Source organism: Loxodonta africana, chromosome 8 (assembly GCF_030014295.1).
Source record: "Loxodonta africana isolate mLoxAfr1 chromosome 8, mLoxAfr1.hap2, whole genome shotgun sequence".
NCBI lineage: Eukaryota > Metazoa > Chordata > Mammalia > Proboscidea > Elephantidae > Loxodonta > Loxodonta africana.
In genome coordinates, this window is record NC_087349.1 from 10735130 (window position 1) to 10749663 (window position 14534).

Consider the following 14534-nt stretch of genomic DNA (forward strand, 5'->3'; position numbering starts at 1 on the left):
AAACGAACAGGCTCTGTATGGTCCCGCTTACATGAAATACATACAGTAGGCAAATGTACTGAGACCAGAGTTTATCAGAGGCTGCCCGAGGCCGGAGGGGAAGGAATGGGAGTTCCTGCAGAAGGGGCACTGGGTCTGTGTTTGGGCTGGTGGACACGTTTAGGGAATAGACAGTGATGATGCCTGCACAACATGGGAATAATGCCACTGAACTGTACACTTAAAAATGGTTAAAATGATGAACTTTCTATTATATATATTTTACCTCAATAAAATTGTTTTAAATGGCTTATTTTTCCTCTCCTGAAGATTTACTTAATATGTTCTACAATCTCATTATTATATACGCATAAAAACAAAAAGCAAACAAGATATGCTTGAACACACACAGAGGACTTCTGAAGCAATACATCACAAAAACTGTTAACTGTGGTTGCTCTGTTACAGAGAGGTGAGGTTGGGAAGGCAGGTAGGGTGGCTCTCTTCCTTTTTATTTGTACCCTTCGATATCATCTGAATTTTACCACACGCATGTATCACTGTAGTAGAAAGCTGGATCACTTTTTAAACATGCTCCTGTTAGACTGATTCACTCACCTCCAGAGCTCTCTTGTAGTCGCCCAGGTGAAACGCACAGTACCCAATCCACAAATCAGTGTTTTCCTCTTGCTCCCCAACATGACGCTTGAACTTCATATTAAAAAGTCATGGAAAAAAATTAGTAAAACATTTTGTATTGTTTAAGAAACAGGTTTCTTAAAATTCTTGTTTAAAAATGAACTGTTTTAGCAGGAGAACGGTGGGATGCAGATCTCAAATTCTTGTAAAAAGACCAGATTTAATGGTCTGACTGAAGCTAGAGGGACCCCAAAGATGGTGCTCCCCAGATCCTTCATTAGCCCAAGGCTGGAACCATTCCTGAAGCCAACTCTTCAGACAGGAATTGGACTGGACTATAAAACAGAAAATGATGCTGGTGAGGAGTGAGCTTCTTGGCTCGAGTAGACACATGAGACTCTGTGGGCAGCGCCTGTCTGGAGGAGAGCTGAGAAGGCAGAAGGTCAGAAGCTGGCTGAATGGACACGGGGAACACAGGGCTGAGACGAGGAGTGTGGGGAGAGCAGCTAGGAGTACACAGCAAGCTGCGTATAAGTTTGTGTACGAGAGGCTGACTTAATTTGCAAACTTTCACTTAAAGCACAATAAAAAAAGAACTGTTTTTAAAAATTCTGTGTTAATTTATTGATGAATGATATGAAATTGTAAGTACCAGAAGCAAAATAATACTCATTTCCATTAAACTTACACCTATAGGACTGAGCGTAATTATCAAAGAAATTTATATCTTCAAATACTGCACAGCATTTACTTACACCTTACTCCAGACAGTTACCCTCATAACAATCTGGGTGAAAGATGATGAGCAGAAAACCTATGGGAGATATTTAACGCTACATGACTGAAGGTTTGAGAGATTATGCGATGAACTCAAGGCCACAGGCAGCAGTGGGTGGCAGGAGGCTCACCTTAGGGTCTGACTCCAAGGCCCCGGCCCTGTCCCTCCATGCTCTGCTGCACTCACCCTCGCTCTGTATCTGTCCCGCTGGCACAAACACCAGTTATTCCTAGTTTACAGCTTTCCACTGAGGACGAGCCTTTAAACCATTCTATTACCCTTGAACAGGCTAGCCTACCAGGGCCTACAAGACTTAAGGATGTGCAGAAGACTGGCCTCATTTATGTCCACCATGAGCACATGTTTATGAATTCCTCAGGCTCAACAAAACAAGTCCTGCTTTGGAGGAAAGGAGACCTTGAAGCAGAGTCTGAATTGCCACAGAGGTGCGATTTTTCACTCTGCAGGGTGATAAATGAAAAGCGCGGGTGAAACATTGAACAGTGAGCCACACATCTTTACAGAGCATCACTGCAGAGCTTTACGTGGCTCCGCCATTAAACGCAGAAGACACTCCTTTGACACCTTCTTGTCTGGAACAAGAACTTACTGCTGTAGCCAACTCCACATTAGACATCCTATCACCAGGAGAATGAAGAAAATCAAAGACACAAGGGAAAGATCTGCCCAAAGGACTATGGACCACATCTACCATGGCCTCCAACAGACTGAGTCCAGCACAAGTAAATGGTGCCCGGCTACTACCACCCACTGCTCTGATAAGGATCACAATAGATGGTCCCAGACAGAGCTGGAGAAAAATGCAGAAGAAAATTCTAACTCACAAAAAAGATCAGACTTGTTGGTCTGACAGAGACTGGAGAAACCCTGAGAGTATGGCCCCCAGACACTCTTTTAACTGAGTACTGAAGTCACTCCTGAGGTTCACCCTTCAGCCAAAGGTTCACTCTTCAGGCAGACCCATAAAACAAAATGAGACTAAACGGGAACACCACCCAAGGGCAAGAACAAGAAGGCAGGAGAGAACAGGAAAGCTGGTAACGGGGAACCCAAGGTCAAGAAGGCGAGAGTGCTGACATGTTGTGGTGTTGGCAACCAATGTCACAAAACAATACATGTATTAATTGCTTAATAAAAAACTAATTTGCTCTGTAAACCTTCATCTAAAGTACAATTGAAAAAGAAATTGTATCACCAAATGCTATGAACTTGAGTACAGTGACTTAAGTCTGGAGATGTTATTTGAGGTTTCCTTGAATTTGCCCCAGAAACTCCCTGAAGCCACAGAAAAGCTCATGAGAGGTCCTCACTCCAAACCACAGCAGTTTCCTTTCACAGCCTGGCACTCTCACTGGCTACCTGGGAAGGTAAGCCCAGGGCAAAGTCTCCCTACCCACTAAGTCAGTCCAAGACAACACAGCAAGGAAAACGTGTCCACTGCCTAAAAGAAACAGAGAAGAAAACCAGAAACCGACAAAACCCAGTCATCCACACAGCACTTGGCCCCCTGACTTACAGAGCTAGAAGGCCCTCTTAAGTCAACTCTCTCACTTTAGAGATGAGAAAACTGACACCGAAGAGATTAAACAATGTGTTTAACACAAGAGCACTAGGCAGAAATATAGGACTACACGTTGGTGACTAAAAAATGTATGTAAAGCTAACGAAAACAATTACTGTTGAGTCAGAGTAGTAAGGCAGGAGCAGTGCTGTGGAGAAATGACTGCACAGCCATGCAGTCAGAACGCCTCCTGCTGTGGCACACCTCTTCACACGCCTGTAACAAGCCCTGTCCAGAACTCCTCCTGCTGTGGCACACCTCTTCACACGCCTATAACATGCCGTCTCCAGAACTCCGCCTGCTGTGGCACAGCTCTTCACACACCTATAATACGCCTTTTCCAGAACTCCTCCTGCTGTGGCACAGCTCTTCACACGCCTATAACACACCCTTTCCATAATTTCTCCTGCTGTGGCACACCTCTTCACATGCTTATAACACGCCCCTTCCAGAACTCCTCCTGCTGTGGCATACCTCTTCACATGCTTATAACATGCCCTTTCCACAGAGCAGGTTCTCAAAGTGTAGTCTCCTTGGACCATGACCTCAGAAGCACACAGGCTACTGAAAAAGCAGATTCCTGAGTGCCACTACAGACCTAAGGACTCAGAACCCCTAGTGCAGGAGCCCAGGAATCTACACTGTGACAAATAACCTAGATGATTCTGACATGTATCAAAAGTTGAGAACTACGGCCATAGAGATGTGAAATATATTGAGAGGGTACAATTTTTTAAACCATAACCATGGTAGAATTATTTAAATTTGATCAAAAATTTTTACACATAATAGATATGTCTTAAACTTGTCAGGTGCAATTTCCAAGCTAACTGTCAAACTGATTAAAGATGAACTAAAATGATTTCTTGAGGAGTCCTTACGATTATGTGTACTCTAGCTAATGAAGAATCCAGCCTAAAAATATAGAGGCATTTAATACACCTGGCTAGATTTACAAGTAGTTGTTAGGTGCCGATGAGTCAGCTCCAACTCACAGGGACCCCATGTATAAAAGAACGAAGTATCGCCCAGTCCTGCGCCATCCTCGCGATCGTTGCCGTGTTTGCACCCACTGCCGCAGCCACTGGTCAATCCAAGATTTACCAGGGGTTCCTTGAACAAGCTCCAGAATACACCCACCTGTTTGACAGCATAGCAACCAACATGCACCCAGCCATTCATCTATATTCTGGTATTCACCTCCTAAGAAGCAACCTTCTTTGGACATTACCTCCAGTAGGGTAATAGCTCCAGTGAAATCTCTTTGAGAAAGCAGCTCCTCTAGTTTTGGAATCTTCCTACCTTTCTTCTTTCTTTTGTCAGTGTGCGGTAGGTCCCCACCTACAGCAGGTTTGGCCCTTGAGAGCATCTGTAGGAGAAACAAGGACGGCTGTATGACCCCCTTCTGATGACCAGTTTTAAACTGAAGGTGACAGCTCCAGGACTTACACGCCAAGTCCCTAAGAACGAACCCCAGGGAAGCTTACTGTCACACATATTTGACCAAAGGGGCCACCACGCTGTCCTTCAGCTGAACCAAACTGCCACTCTCAACTTCTCCTCCTCCTCTCCGGTTAGACTAGGATAGGGAATGCTTTCTCAAGGCTTCTGTCCTCTCAGGCTCCCCTTAGCCTGCTCGCCGCCCCACGCGCAGCTCAGGTGTGGGGGGCCAGGGAGAAGCCGGAGACGAGAAAGCACCACGGTATCTACAGCCGCACCCCCGTGCCCGCGGGAACCGGGGAGAGCAGGGGAACGCCCACCCACCCACTCCCGGGCTTAGCCCAGAAGTGTCGGGGGAACCTGTAATCCCCGCCCCGGAGCCTACTCAACGTCCTCCCTCACCAGTCAGAGCCACTAACCATCTCCGCGTCGGTCCCGTGAGCCCGTCCCGCAGACGGACAGCAAAGCCGCGCTCTCGGGGCGTCGCCGCATCCACTCAGCGCACTCCGTTTCCAAGGCAACCCCGCCGGAAGGCCGGGCCGTCCGGAGACTCGCCCGTCGGGGAACCGGAGCCGCTCGCGTCTTGGTTCTGCTCGGCCTCGGCCGCGGGCAGCGGACGCTCCCCGCTCGGGAGGAGGGCATTGTTATCTCTGCCCAGAGCGAAAGTTTGACTGTCTCTGCTTCTGGGTTTACTGCAGGAAGAATAGTATTGTGTTCAAATGCAATGGCATTATTTTCAAACGCAAGTTTCTTGGGAAAGTAATTTTCCAGGAACCACTTCCGGTTTGGACCGCGTTGGGCTCCATAGCAACCCCCGGGCGCTGCCTGGCACGTGACGTCTGTCTCAGCTGGTGGCGGAAGCTGGGGGAGAAATCCTGCTCTGCCTGGGGAGGTGGTGTTAGGAGCAGGAACGCACCGGAAGACGGTTGATTTCCATAGACACGCCCACTCGCAATAAGAAAATGTAATAAATGTTGATGGGACGACTCAGTTTATGTCTTGCTCTGAACCCAGGAAACGCGACCCCAAGAGAAGTTTTCCAGATCATGAAAATCGTGGAACGTTAAAGTGGAAGGGACATCCAGCCCAACCTCAGAACGAACGAACGGAGGAGCTAACACCTGGAGAAGTGACGTGATTCGCCAAGTTCACGTCAGCAACAGTGGCATGGTTGAATTGCAAACAGTACCACCCTGAATAACTGCTAGCACTATGCAGACTCAAGTATTGCATAAGCCCATAGAAGCCAGGTATGATTTCTTAGATACTTTTCATCTTCCTCGTGCTCAAGCCCTCGTCCTTCCTCCACGCAATTACCTGGAGGGTCAAGGAATGACTTGGTATTAGGTGATGGAGTTGATTCCGACGAATAGCAACCCCATGTGACCGAGTAAAACTGCCCCGTAGGGTTTTTCTTTTCTGTAATCTTTCCAGAAGCAGATTGCCAGGTCTTTCCTCTGCAGATCGGCCTCGCACTTAACCGTTGCACGACCATCAAGGCTCCTTAAAAAGAATGACTACATACCTTAATTCACTGATGCATATATTTTAAAAATATGTACGCCAAACCATTACTATACAGAGACAGATACAGACAAATAAATAAATTTCAGAGATGCACAAATTCAAATAAAAAAGCACTGTCCTTATAATTCTTTTAGTATCAAATTTCATAAATATCCCTGTTTTTGGTTGAATTTAAAACAAAATTATTTTTGTCCTTCTCTGAAGCAGTGTTCTACATATTTTATAACAGCTTTATTGAGATAATTCACATACCATAAAGTTCACCGTTTTAGTCAACAATTCAGTGGTTTTTAGTATATTCAGAGTCCCCATCCATCACCACCGTCTTAATTCTAGAACATTTTTATCACCCTAAAAACCCTCCACATCAGCATTGACTCCTCGTCCTTCATTCCCCCCAGTCTCTGGCAACCACTAATCTACATTCTGTCTCTATACAAAAAAAAAAAAAAATTCATCTCCTATTCTGAATATTTCATTAAAATAGAGTCATACAATGCGTGGCTTTTTATGGCTGACTTCCTTCACTTTGCACGTTTTCCATGTTTATCCATGTTGTAGCATGTATTAGTACTTCATTCCTTTTTGTGTTGAGTAAGATTCTAGTTAGGTCCCTAGGTGGCACAAACTATTTGTATGTGACTACTAACCTGGCTGAGTGTTAGGCTGCTAACCAAAAGGTCAGCAGTTGGAATCCACCAGCCACTCCTTGGAAATCCTGTGGGGCAGTTCTGCTCCATCCTAAAGAGTTGCTATGAGTTGGAATCAACTCGATGGCAATGGGTTTAGTTTTTACTAACCTGAAGGTTGGTGGTTAGAACCCACCATAGCAGTGCTGGCAGAAGAAAAGCCTGGCGAGCTGCTTCCCTAAAGATTACAGCCAAGAAAACCCTGTGGAGTAGTTCTCTTCTGTAACACATGGGGTTGCCATGAATCAGAATCAACTTGATGGCGAAGAGTTTGGTTTTTTTTTTTTTTGGAGAGTTTGGGTTTTTTTGGTTTTAATATTCCTTTGTATGTATGTGAAGCCCTGGTGGCGCAGTGGTTAAGAGCGTGGCTACTCACCAAAAGTTGGCAGTTTCGTTCCACCAGCTGCTCCTTGGAAACCCTATGGAGCAGTTCTCTGTCCTATAGGGTTGTTATGAGTTGGAATGGACTCCGTGGCAATGCGTTTTTAGGTTTGTATGCATGTACCACATTTTGTTTATCCATTCATCAGCTGATGGACATTCAGATTCTTTCCATTTCTGGCTGCTATGAACATTCATGTACAAGTTTTTGCATGGACATGTCTTTTCAGTCCACTTGGTACATACCCAGGAGTGGAACTGCTGAGTCATATGGTAACTCTTATGTTTAACTTTTTGAGGAACTGGCAAACTGTTTTCCAAAACAGCTGCACCATTTTACAACCCCACCAGCAATATACGAGGGTTCCAGTTTCTCCACTTTTCAACAGTCCATATTGTCTGTCCTTTTTATTATAGCAGTCTTAGAGGGCGTGAAGTGGTGTCTCATTGTGGTTTTGATTTACATATCCTAATAATTAATGAGGCGAAGCATCTTTTCCTTTGCTTCTTGCCCATTTGTGTATCTTCTTTGGAGAAGTGTTTATTCAAATACTTCTCCCATTTTTTAAATTAGATTATTTGTCTTTTTATTGTTGAGTTGTAAGAGCTCTTTGTACATTCTAGATATATTAATCAGCCAGCTTCAACAATTATCACCTATAGATTTCTTATTAGCTAGGGCTGCATGAGTGTCCTCACAGTATAACAGTTGGTCTCCCCCAAGCAAGTGATCCAAGAGTGAACAAGGAGGAAGCTGCAATGTTTCTGTGACCTAGTTTTGGAAGTAACACTGTCATTTCCATAATGTTCTATCGGTTACATAGGTCAGCCCTATTCAGGGTGAGAGGGGACTACAGAAGATGTAAAATGGTGGTAGTAGTAGCATCAGAACCTGTCTAACTTTGGGTGGGGGGTGATAATGAGAATCAAGATCAGTCCAAGGTTGATCCCATGAGGTGGAGGTCAGACATACCTCTACTCTCCAACCTTTTTACCAATTATGACACTAGCCATTCCTCTTAAGTCACTGTCTACTTCTCTTCGGGTTCAATAATCCATTACAATGGCTGTAGAGAACTCACAAACCATACGTACAGTTAAGTGGATTATTAAGGAAATAATGAGGTACAGCTTGGGATCAGGATCAGGAAGCGTGCAGGCGAAGTCTCCTTTCTTTCATGCAGGACTCCTCTTTCTGCTTTTTCCGGCTGTGTAGGCCTCCTCTCGGCCCCCTGAAGACAGTCTCCTCTTGGCCCCCTGAGGACAGGCTCCCTTCAGGCCCCTCAGGACAAGCCCCTCTTGGCCCTGCAGTCTGTCACTACTGACTCTGCTGCTGGGCCCCTTCAGGGCCTGTTGCTGTCTTCAATGTTACAGCATTTGACCTGTGTTACAGATCTTTTAGGAGGTCCCTTGCCTCCTCTGCTTCTCTCTTCTTTCTTCCTTCTGCTTCTTCCTGCTGCTTTCTGTCTGCTAAACCTCTGTGAGGCCAGTTGCTTATGTACACACCTCCTTATCAATTTTAAGGATTGACCTTCCCCTCCCCCTACGGGGCTACAAACTAACCAATCCACTCTGGGTAAGCCACACACTTCATTTGCGTAGTAGGCAACAGTCACCTCATTTACATAATCCATAGTCACTTGATTTGCATAGTCTATTGACCAATCCCTGAAAGGTGCATACCAATCACAGGGGAGGCTTCAGCCCAAGGCCAGGCAAAAAATATCAAACCATCCTCGTTTACAGTTTACTAGGAAATGTAACAAATCCTCTCGGGTAGAAAACTAGGGCAAAGGTAACTCCTCAGGATTTAGAGGAAAATTTTCTCAAGCTGTTTTTCCAAAGAACCAAGGGAAAAGGCCACCTGAAGTATCTCATTTCACCACACGAGAGTACCACAAGGGCAAGACCCAGTGGGGCCAGCTAGCTACCACATCAGGCTGCCTCCACCACATTGATCCTACCCCTGGGTTACTTCATGTTCATTGCCTCTGCTCTTGGGCCAGTATTAGAGGAAGGTTTACAGCCTGCAGCTCCTCATTTTAGCACCACCAAATCAACATCTTTAAATTTGTCCTCAAAGAGTGGTATGTCCCTTCTCTACTCTAAAGTGAACCCCTCCACATGTACCTACACCTTCATCCTTCCCAGTTAAGTACTTTCTAGGGAACCTTGGTGTTACACAGATTCAAGCTAGGGAAAACACCTGTGCCTACTCCCTGCCTTTGCCTTCCCCTGACTGTCTGGCCATTTGACAAGTGTGTGTCTCAACTTCCATAGCTCCTGTATATCACCTGGTTGGCATGGACTTTGGACATTCCATCTGACTCAACCCTCAGATGTTTATGTGCTTTTAATTTCTATGACTCAGTAAGCTGACTCATCACTGCCTTGTGTATGTTTTGCTTCTTTCTCTGACTGGTGGTGCACCTGAGTCATAGGGCCTTATATCACACAAATGCACCCTAGCAATTTCAGCTTTGTGTTTTTTTAGACTTATTGCTTTGAAACTTTCACATATGCCCAGATCGCCCAGTAAAACAACAGCAATAAACAAGCAGACAAAAAATTCACCCTCTAGCTACCTGAATAATTACTTTTATTTCTTTTTCTTCTTTTTCCTTCTCTTCCCTTCCGTTCCCTTTCTTTCATTACCTTTCCTTGTAAATTCTCTAAAACGAGTGTTCTGTACTCAATGATTCTGTTTATTGTGCATACTTTGATTTCCAACTTTACCATTCTAAGAAAACTGCTCTATCAAGTGAGCTGGAATGTAAGATAAATAAGGGATTATTTATTGACTTGGAAACTCTCTCTCAAGACACAAACTTCAGCATACTGGCATGGACCAGAGGATGGTGCAAACTTGCTGCTAAGGTGGCTCCTCAAAGCCTGGGAAAGTGATGACTCATGAAGACAGTGAGGTTGAAATGCCTAAACTGCCACGGCAGACAGTGAAAGAAAGGATAAAAGACTCAGAAAAGTGCACCTGCTGGAATAGTTATGTTAGGTCAGTAAATCCAGCAGAGGGTTATGTTTCACAGGACATCCCAGAAGAACCGTGCTTCATCAAGGCCATCAGAAATGCTCTGGTGAGAGAGACCACAGCATCGCTAAGACATTCAGTGGTGACTCTCTCCAGTAGGACACATTGATGGAAGAAAGGTGCAAAGATAACACTAACAACTGCAGTACAAAAGGGACACAGTGGACGAATCCCACCTTTATCACTAACTGCATGGCAAAGTAGGATCAGAAGGGATCCAATTTCCAGCTGAAGTGGATCCAGGCCTCACCTTTCCACATCTCCACACCTCATCGTCAGCCACTTCTGCAGCAAAAATTCTCTCAGATCCTAAACATCCAGAGTTAGAACAGACTTCATCCTTAGCCATCCTGAGCTGGGTCAAAACATCCCTGGCCACCAGAGGCCAGATCACTGGGGAACAGCTGTAGCCTCAGGAGTCTATAACTCTCTGCACTTCAGACTAGCTGGCCTCCCTTTCCCTCTCTCTCTCTAGTTCCCTGGGACTAGGTCACAAGCTAGAAAGACTCTGTCCTTCTTCATTGATTGCCTGTGCAGCTGTTTCTATCATTCAGCCACCCAGAGCCGGGTCTACACAGATTGACTGAGTACTGCCAGCCCCTGCTGTCTCATTGTCCCTGTTTGTTTGCTAATTCTCTAGAACGACTCACAAAACTCACTGGAGACTGTTACCTATACTTACCCCCAGAAAACCAAACCCATTGCTGTCAAGTTGATTCTGACTCATAGTAACCCTATAGGAAGGACTAGAACAGCCCTATAGGGTTTCCAAGGAGCGCCTGGTAGATTCGAACTGCTGACTTTTTTTGGTTAGCAGCCAAACTCTTAACTACTGTGCCACCAGGGTTTCCATATACTTATATGCTTTCCATATACTTAAAATCACCCATTTATTATAACCAGAAAGGATACATGTGTAGAGACACATCAGGAAAAGATCTGAGAGAGTTCTCAGCATGAGGCCTCCATTGTCCCCAGGGACATGTAGCACCCAACCCCTGTATGGATGTTCTCACCAATCCTGGAAGCCCGAAAGAGAGAACTCCAAGGGCCAGAGTCCCCCAGTCATTGGGACTTCAATGGATAGTCATGACTGGGGCCTTAATACATAATTATGATCGTACAATCAATGAATATGCCTGACCCCTTCCTTCTTGAAGTTAGTTCACCAGGCATGGGGTTTGTGTAGCCCTTAATTGTCTGGCTATTTTGGAAAACAAAGAGCACTTTAATTGCTCAGATTATTTTCAAAAACCAGATACAATAAGTGAAACCTAGTTCCTTGGCCCATGAGGGACTGTCATGAAACTTGGCTCACTGATAGCAATCAGGATGATAGGACCCTGACAACAGACATTCAGAGATGGCACTTAACTGCAGAAGCCAGGGGTTTATAATTAGTACAACGGAAAATCAGAGGGGCAGCCAAAGGGTCCTGACCTGTAGAAATGGGCTGTCTTAGGCTGGGTTCTCTAGAGAAGCAAAACCAGTAAAACATATAAATTTATATAGAGGAAATGGTTCACGCTATTATAGAGGCTGGAACGTCCCAAGTCTGTGGATCAGGACAGAGGCTTCTTCGTGTTCACGTAGCCACAGGGGTTGGCAAACCCAAGATCTGCAGGTCGGGTCGCAGGGCTCTTGTTCATAGGCTGTGAAGATTGACGAGTCCCAGGATCGGCAGATAAGCTGCTAACTCAAGTCCCAGGAACCAGAGGTCAGATGAACTGGAGCCAGCTGCAGGATCCAGAGCAGGCAAAAGCCAGAATGCCCACTTATATTTGGATGCAGGCTACATGCCCAAGGAAACTCCCTTTCAACTGATTGGCAACTCACAGCAGATCCCATCATGGGGGTGATCACACATAAACACTGAGAATCATGGCCTGGCCAAGTCGACACACAATCTTAGCTATCACAGGGGCCTATCTATGGAAATTGCACGTATGGCAATTAGTGTTAAATTGCTGAATGGTCTCTCACAGCTGGCAGTGGAAACTATGATGGCCAATAGAAACTGCTTACCAGTGCCCCTCCTCAAGCGGTGCCCAAGGCATGTGCCCTACCTGCCAGACCTTAGTTACGCCTCTGCCTGTAGAGTTGTGGAGATTGTGAATAGAGCATGGTTTCCCTAGGAGCAAAATAGATGGGTGTCCAGCAAAGCACTGCTTAGTATGTGTAATAAAAAAAAGTACAAGAATGGATAAACAGGACAATGAAGACGGTCCTCCAATAAAAAGTCACAATTCCTTTTCCAGTTTCCGTGCCTGAGCCAGTCAGGACCCAATAACTGAAGAGGTGGCCAGGTTCCCAGGTGACAGGACCTACCACACTCTGGCAAGAATGGATTGTAATACTTCTTCCTTCTCCAAAGACACCTACATTTTCTTTAATGACAGAACCCTGGGAAAAGGAGAATACCTAGATATTTTGATGACTGTTGGGCATAGGGTTGACATGGATGCCCATAAACCTGAAGCATTTTCATGCACCCTCCTTAGAGTGAGGGCAAATGGAGTCCTGTCCAAGGTCCAACTTATAGTGGACCCATCTTCCCAGACCCCAAAGGTATAATTTGGATTGCCATACTTGGGCTAACCCCACATCTCATTCTTGATCTGTAGGGTAAGAGCTATCATGGTGAGGAAGGCCAAGTGGAAGCATCTGAAAGTGTATCACAGTCCACTACCCTGGCCAATTTAGTAACCACAGAGCAGCACTGAATTTCAGGGTGGGGGGATGCTAAAGTTAGTACCACTCTTAAATGTTCGATGGATGAAGAAGTGTGGTCTCTATCGTATCTCTGTTTAATTTGCCAGTGTAGGTTCTACAGCGACTGGATGGATCTTAGAGAATGATTGCAGACTACTGCAGGTTCAACTAGGTGGTAGCCTGGTCATACCTGCTCTTCTGGATATAGTATCTTTCTTTTAGCAGATTAATGCAGCCTCATGGTTTACGGCCATTGATTTGGCAAATGCATTTTTTTTTTAATCTCAGTCAATAAAGAGTATCAGAAACAGTTCATATCCCCATGGAGTGGACAATGAGAAATATTTACAGATTAGCTGCAGGGCTATAATTCTTCAGTTCTCAGTTATAACACATAGTCCAAAGAGAACTAAAACATCTGGACACCCTGCATAACATCACATCGATCCATTACATCAATGATCTCATGATGTTGAGAAAGAGGTAGAAAACACAGGAGAGGCCCTGGTAAGATGCATGTGCTCCAGAGAGTAGGAGACAAATCCTGTGAAGTTTCAGGGACCTGCTTCTTTACTAAGTGGCCTAGTGGTAAGCAGCATGCTGGGACATTCTCTCCAAAGTAAGAAACAAATGGCTGCATCTCGTGTCGCTCACTGAAAAGAAGGCAGCACAAAGCCTTCTTAGGTCTCTTTGGGTTCTAGAGGAAACAATTCCACACCTAAGAATGCTACCGCTGCCCGTATATTGAGTTACATGGAAGGCTGACAGTTTTGAGTGGGGCCTGGAGCAGGAAGGAGCTCTGCAGCAGGTCCAGGCTGCAATACAAACAGACTTTCTGCTTGGACTATGCAATGTATCAGAGCCTATAGTGTTGGAGGTGTCAGGGATAGAAAACTATGTAGTGTGGGGTTTATGGCAAGCCCCAAGAATCACAATGCAGACCCCTGGAATTTTGGAAAAAGGTCACGTCAACTGGGGTGAAGAATTACACTCCTTTTGGAAAGTCGCTTCTGGCTTGCTACTAGGCTCTGGTAGAGATACCGAATGAGCATGGATATGACACTGGCCACCGTGAGCTAGGTCCTGTTGGACACATCAAGTCATAAAGTGGGACAGGCCCAGCATCAAGCCATCATAAAATGAAATCAGTACATCTGAGATTGAGAACAAGCACAACCAGAGGGTACAAGCAAGCTGCGTGAACATGTAGCCCAAATCTCCATGTCACCAGCACCCTTTTCCCAGCTTAAACCTATGGCCATATTGGGGGGTGGGGTCCCCATATAACCAGCTAAAAGAGAAAGAAAAAGACCAAGCTTGGGTTATGGATGGATCAGCTCAGTGTGTGGGTACAGGTTGAAAATAGAAGGTGGTTGCATTACACTGTCAACGGTGGCAGAGCTTTGAGATGTGTACCTGGTCATCCACTTTGTGTGGAAGGAGAAGTGGTCAAAGGTTAGAGCGTATGCAGACTCATGGGCAGTGATGACAGGTCTGGCTGGCAGCTCGGGCCCGAAAGGCAAACGATTGGAAGACTTGAGACAAGGAGGTAGAGGCATGTGAATGGACATGGGAGTGGGGAGAAGCTGTTTGTGGCGCATGGCAGGGTCCACTAGTAAGCCTCTGTTACAGAAGAGGCACCAGCCAGACCACATGATTGGGCTGGTTAATGTTGCTCAGCTTTGACAGGGTCCCTCTTCCCCACTGCTGCACAACGGGTACAAGAACAAAGTGGCCACGGCGGCAGAAATGGAGGCTCTG

General features: G+C 45.5%; 1 protein-coding gene across 2 annotated transcripts in view; it reads right to left on the reverse strand.

Annotated features, from left to right (window-relative positions):
* The window catches only part of IFT56 (intraflagellar transport 56), a 39849-nt gene extending 34904 nt beyond the window's left edge, over positions 1–4945 (reverse strand). For both annotated transcript variants that reach the window (XM_023539178.2, XM_003420216.4), the window contains exons 1-3: positions 4838–4945; positions 4210–4347; positions 598–690 (exon numbers count right to left, since the gene is read on the reverse strand). In XM_023539178.2, coding sequence (XP_023394946.1) covers positions 598–690; positions 4210–4347; positions 4838–4840 — 234 coding nt within the window. In that variant the 5' untranslated portion in view covers positions 4841–4945. The remainder of the gene's footprint in view (positions 1–597; positions 691–4209; positions 4348–4837) is intronic.
* Between the last annotated feature and the right edge of the window lie 9589 nt (positions 4946–14534).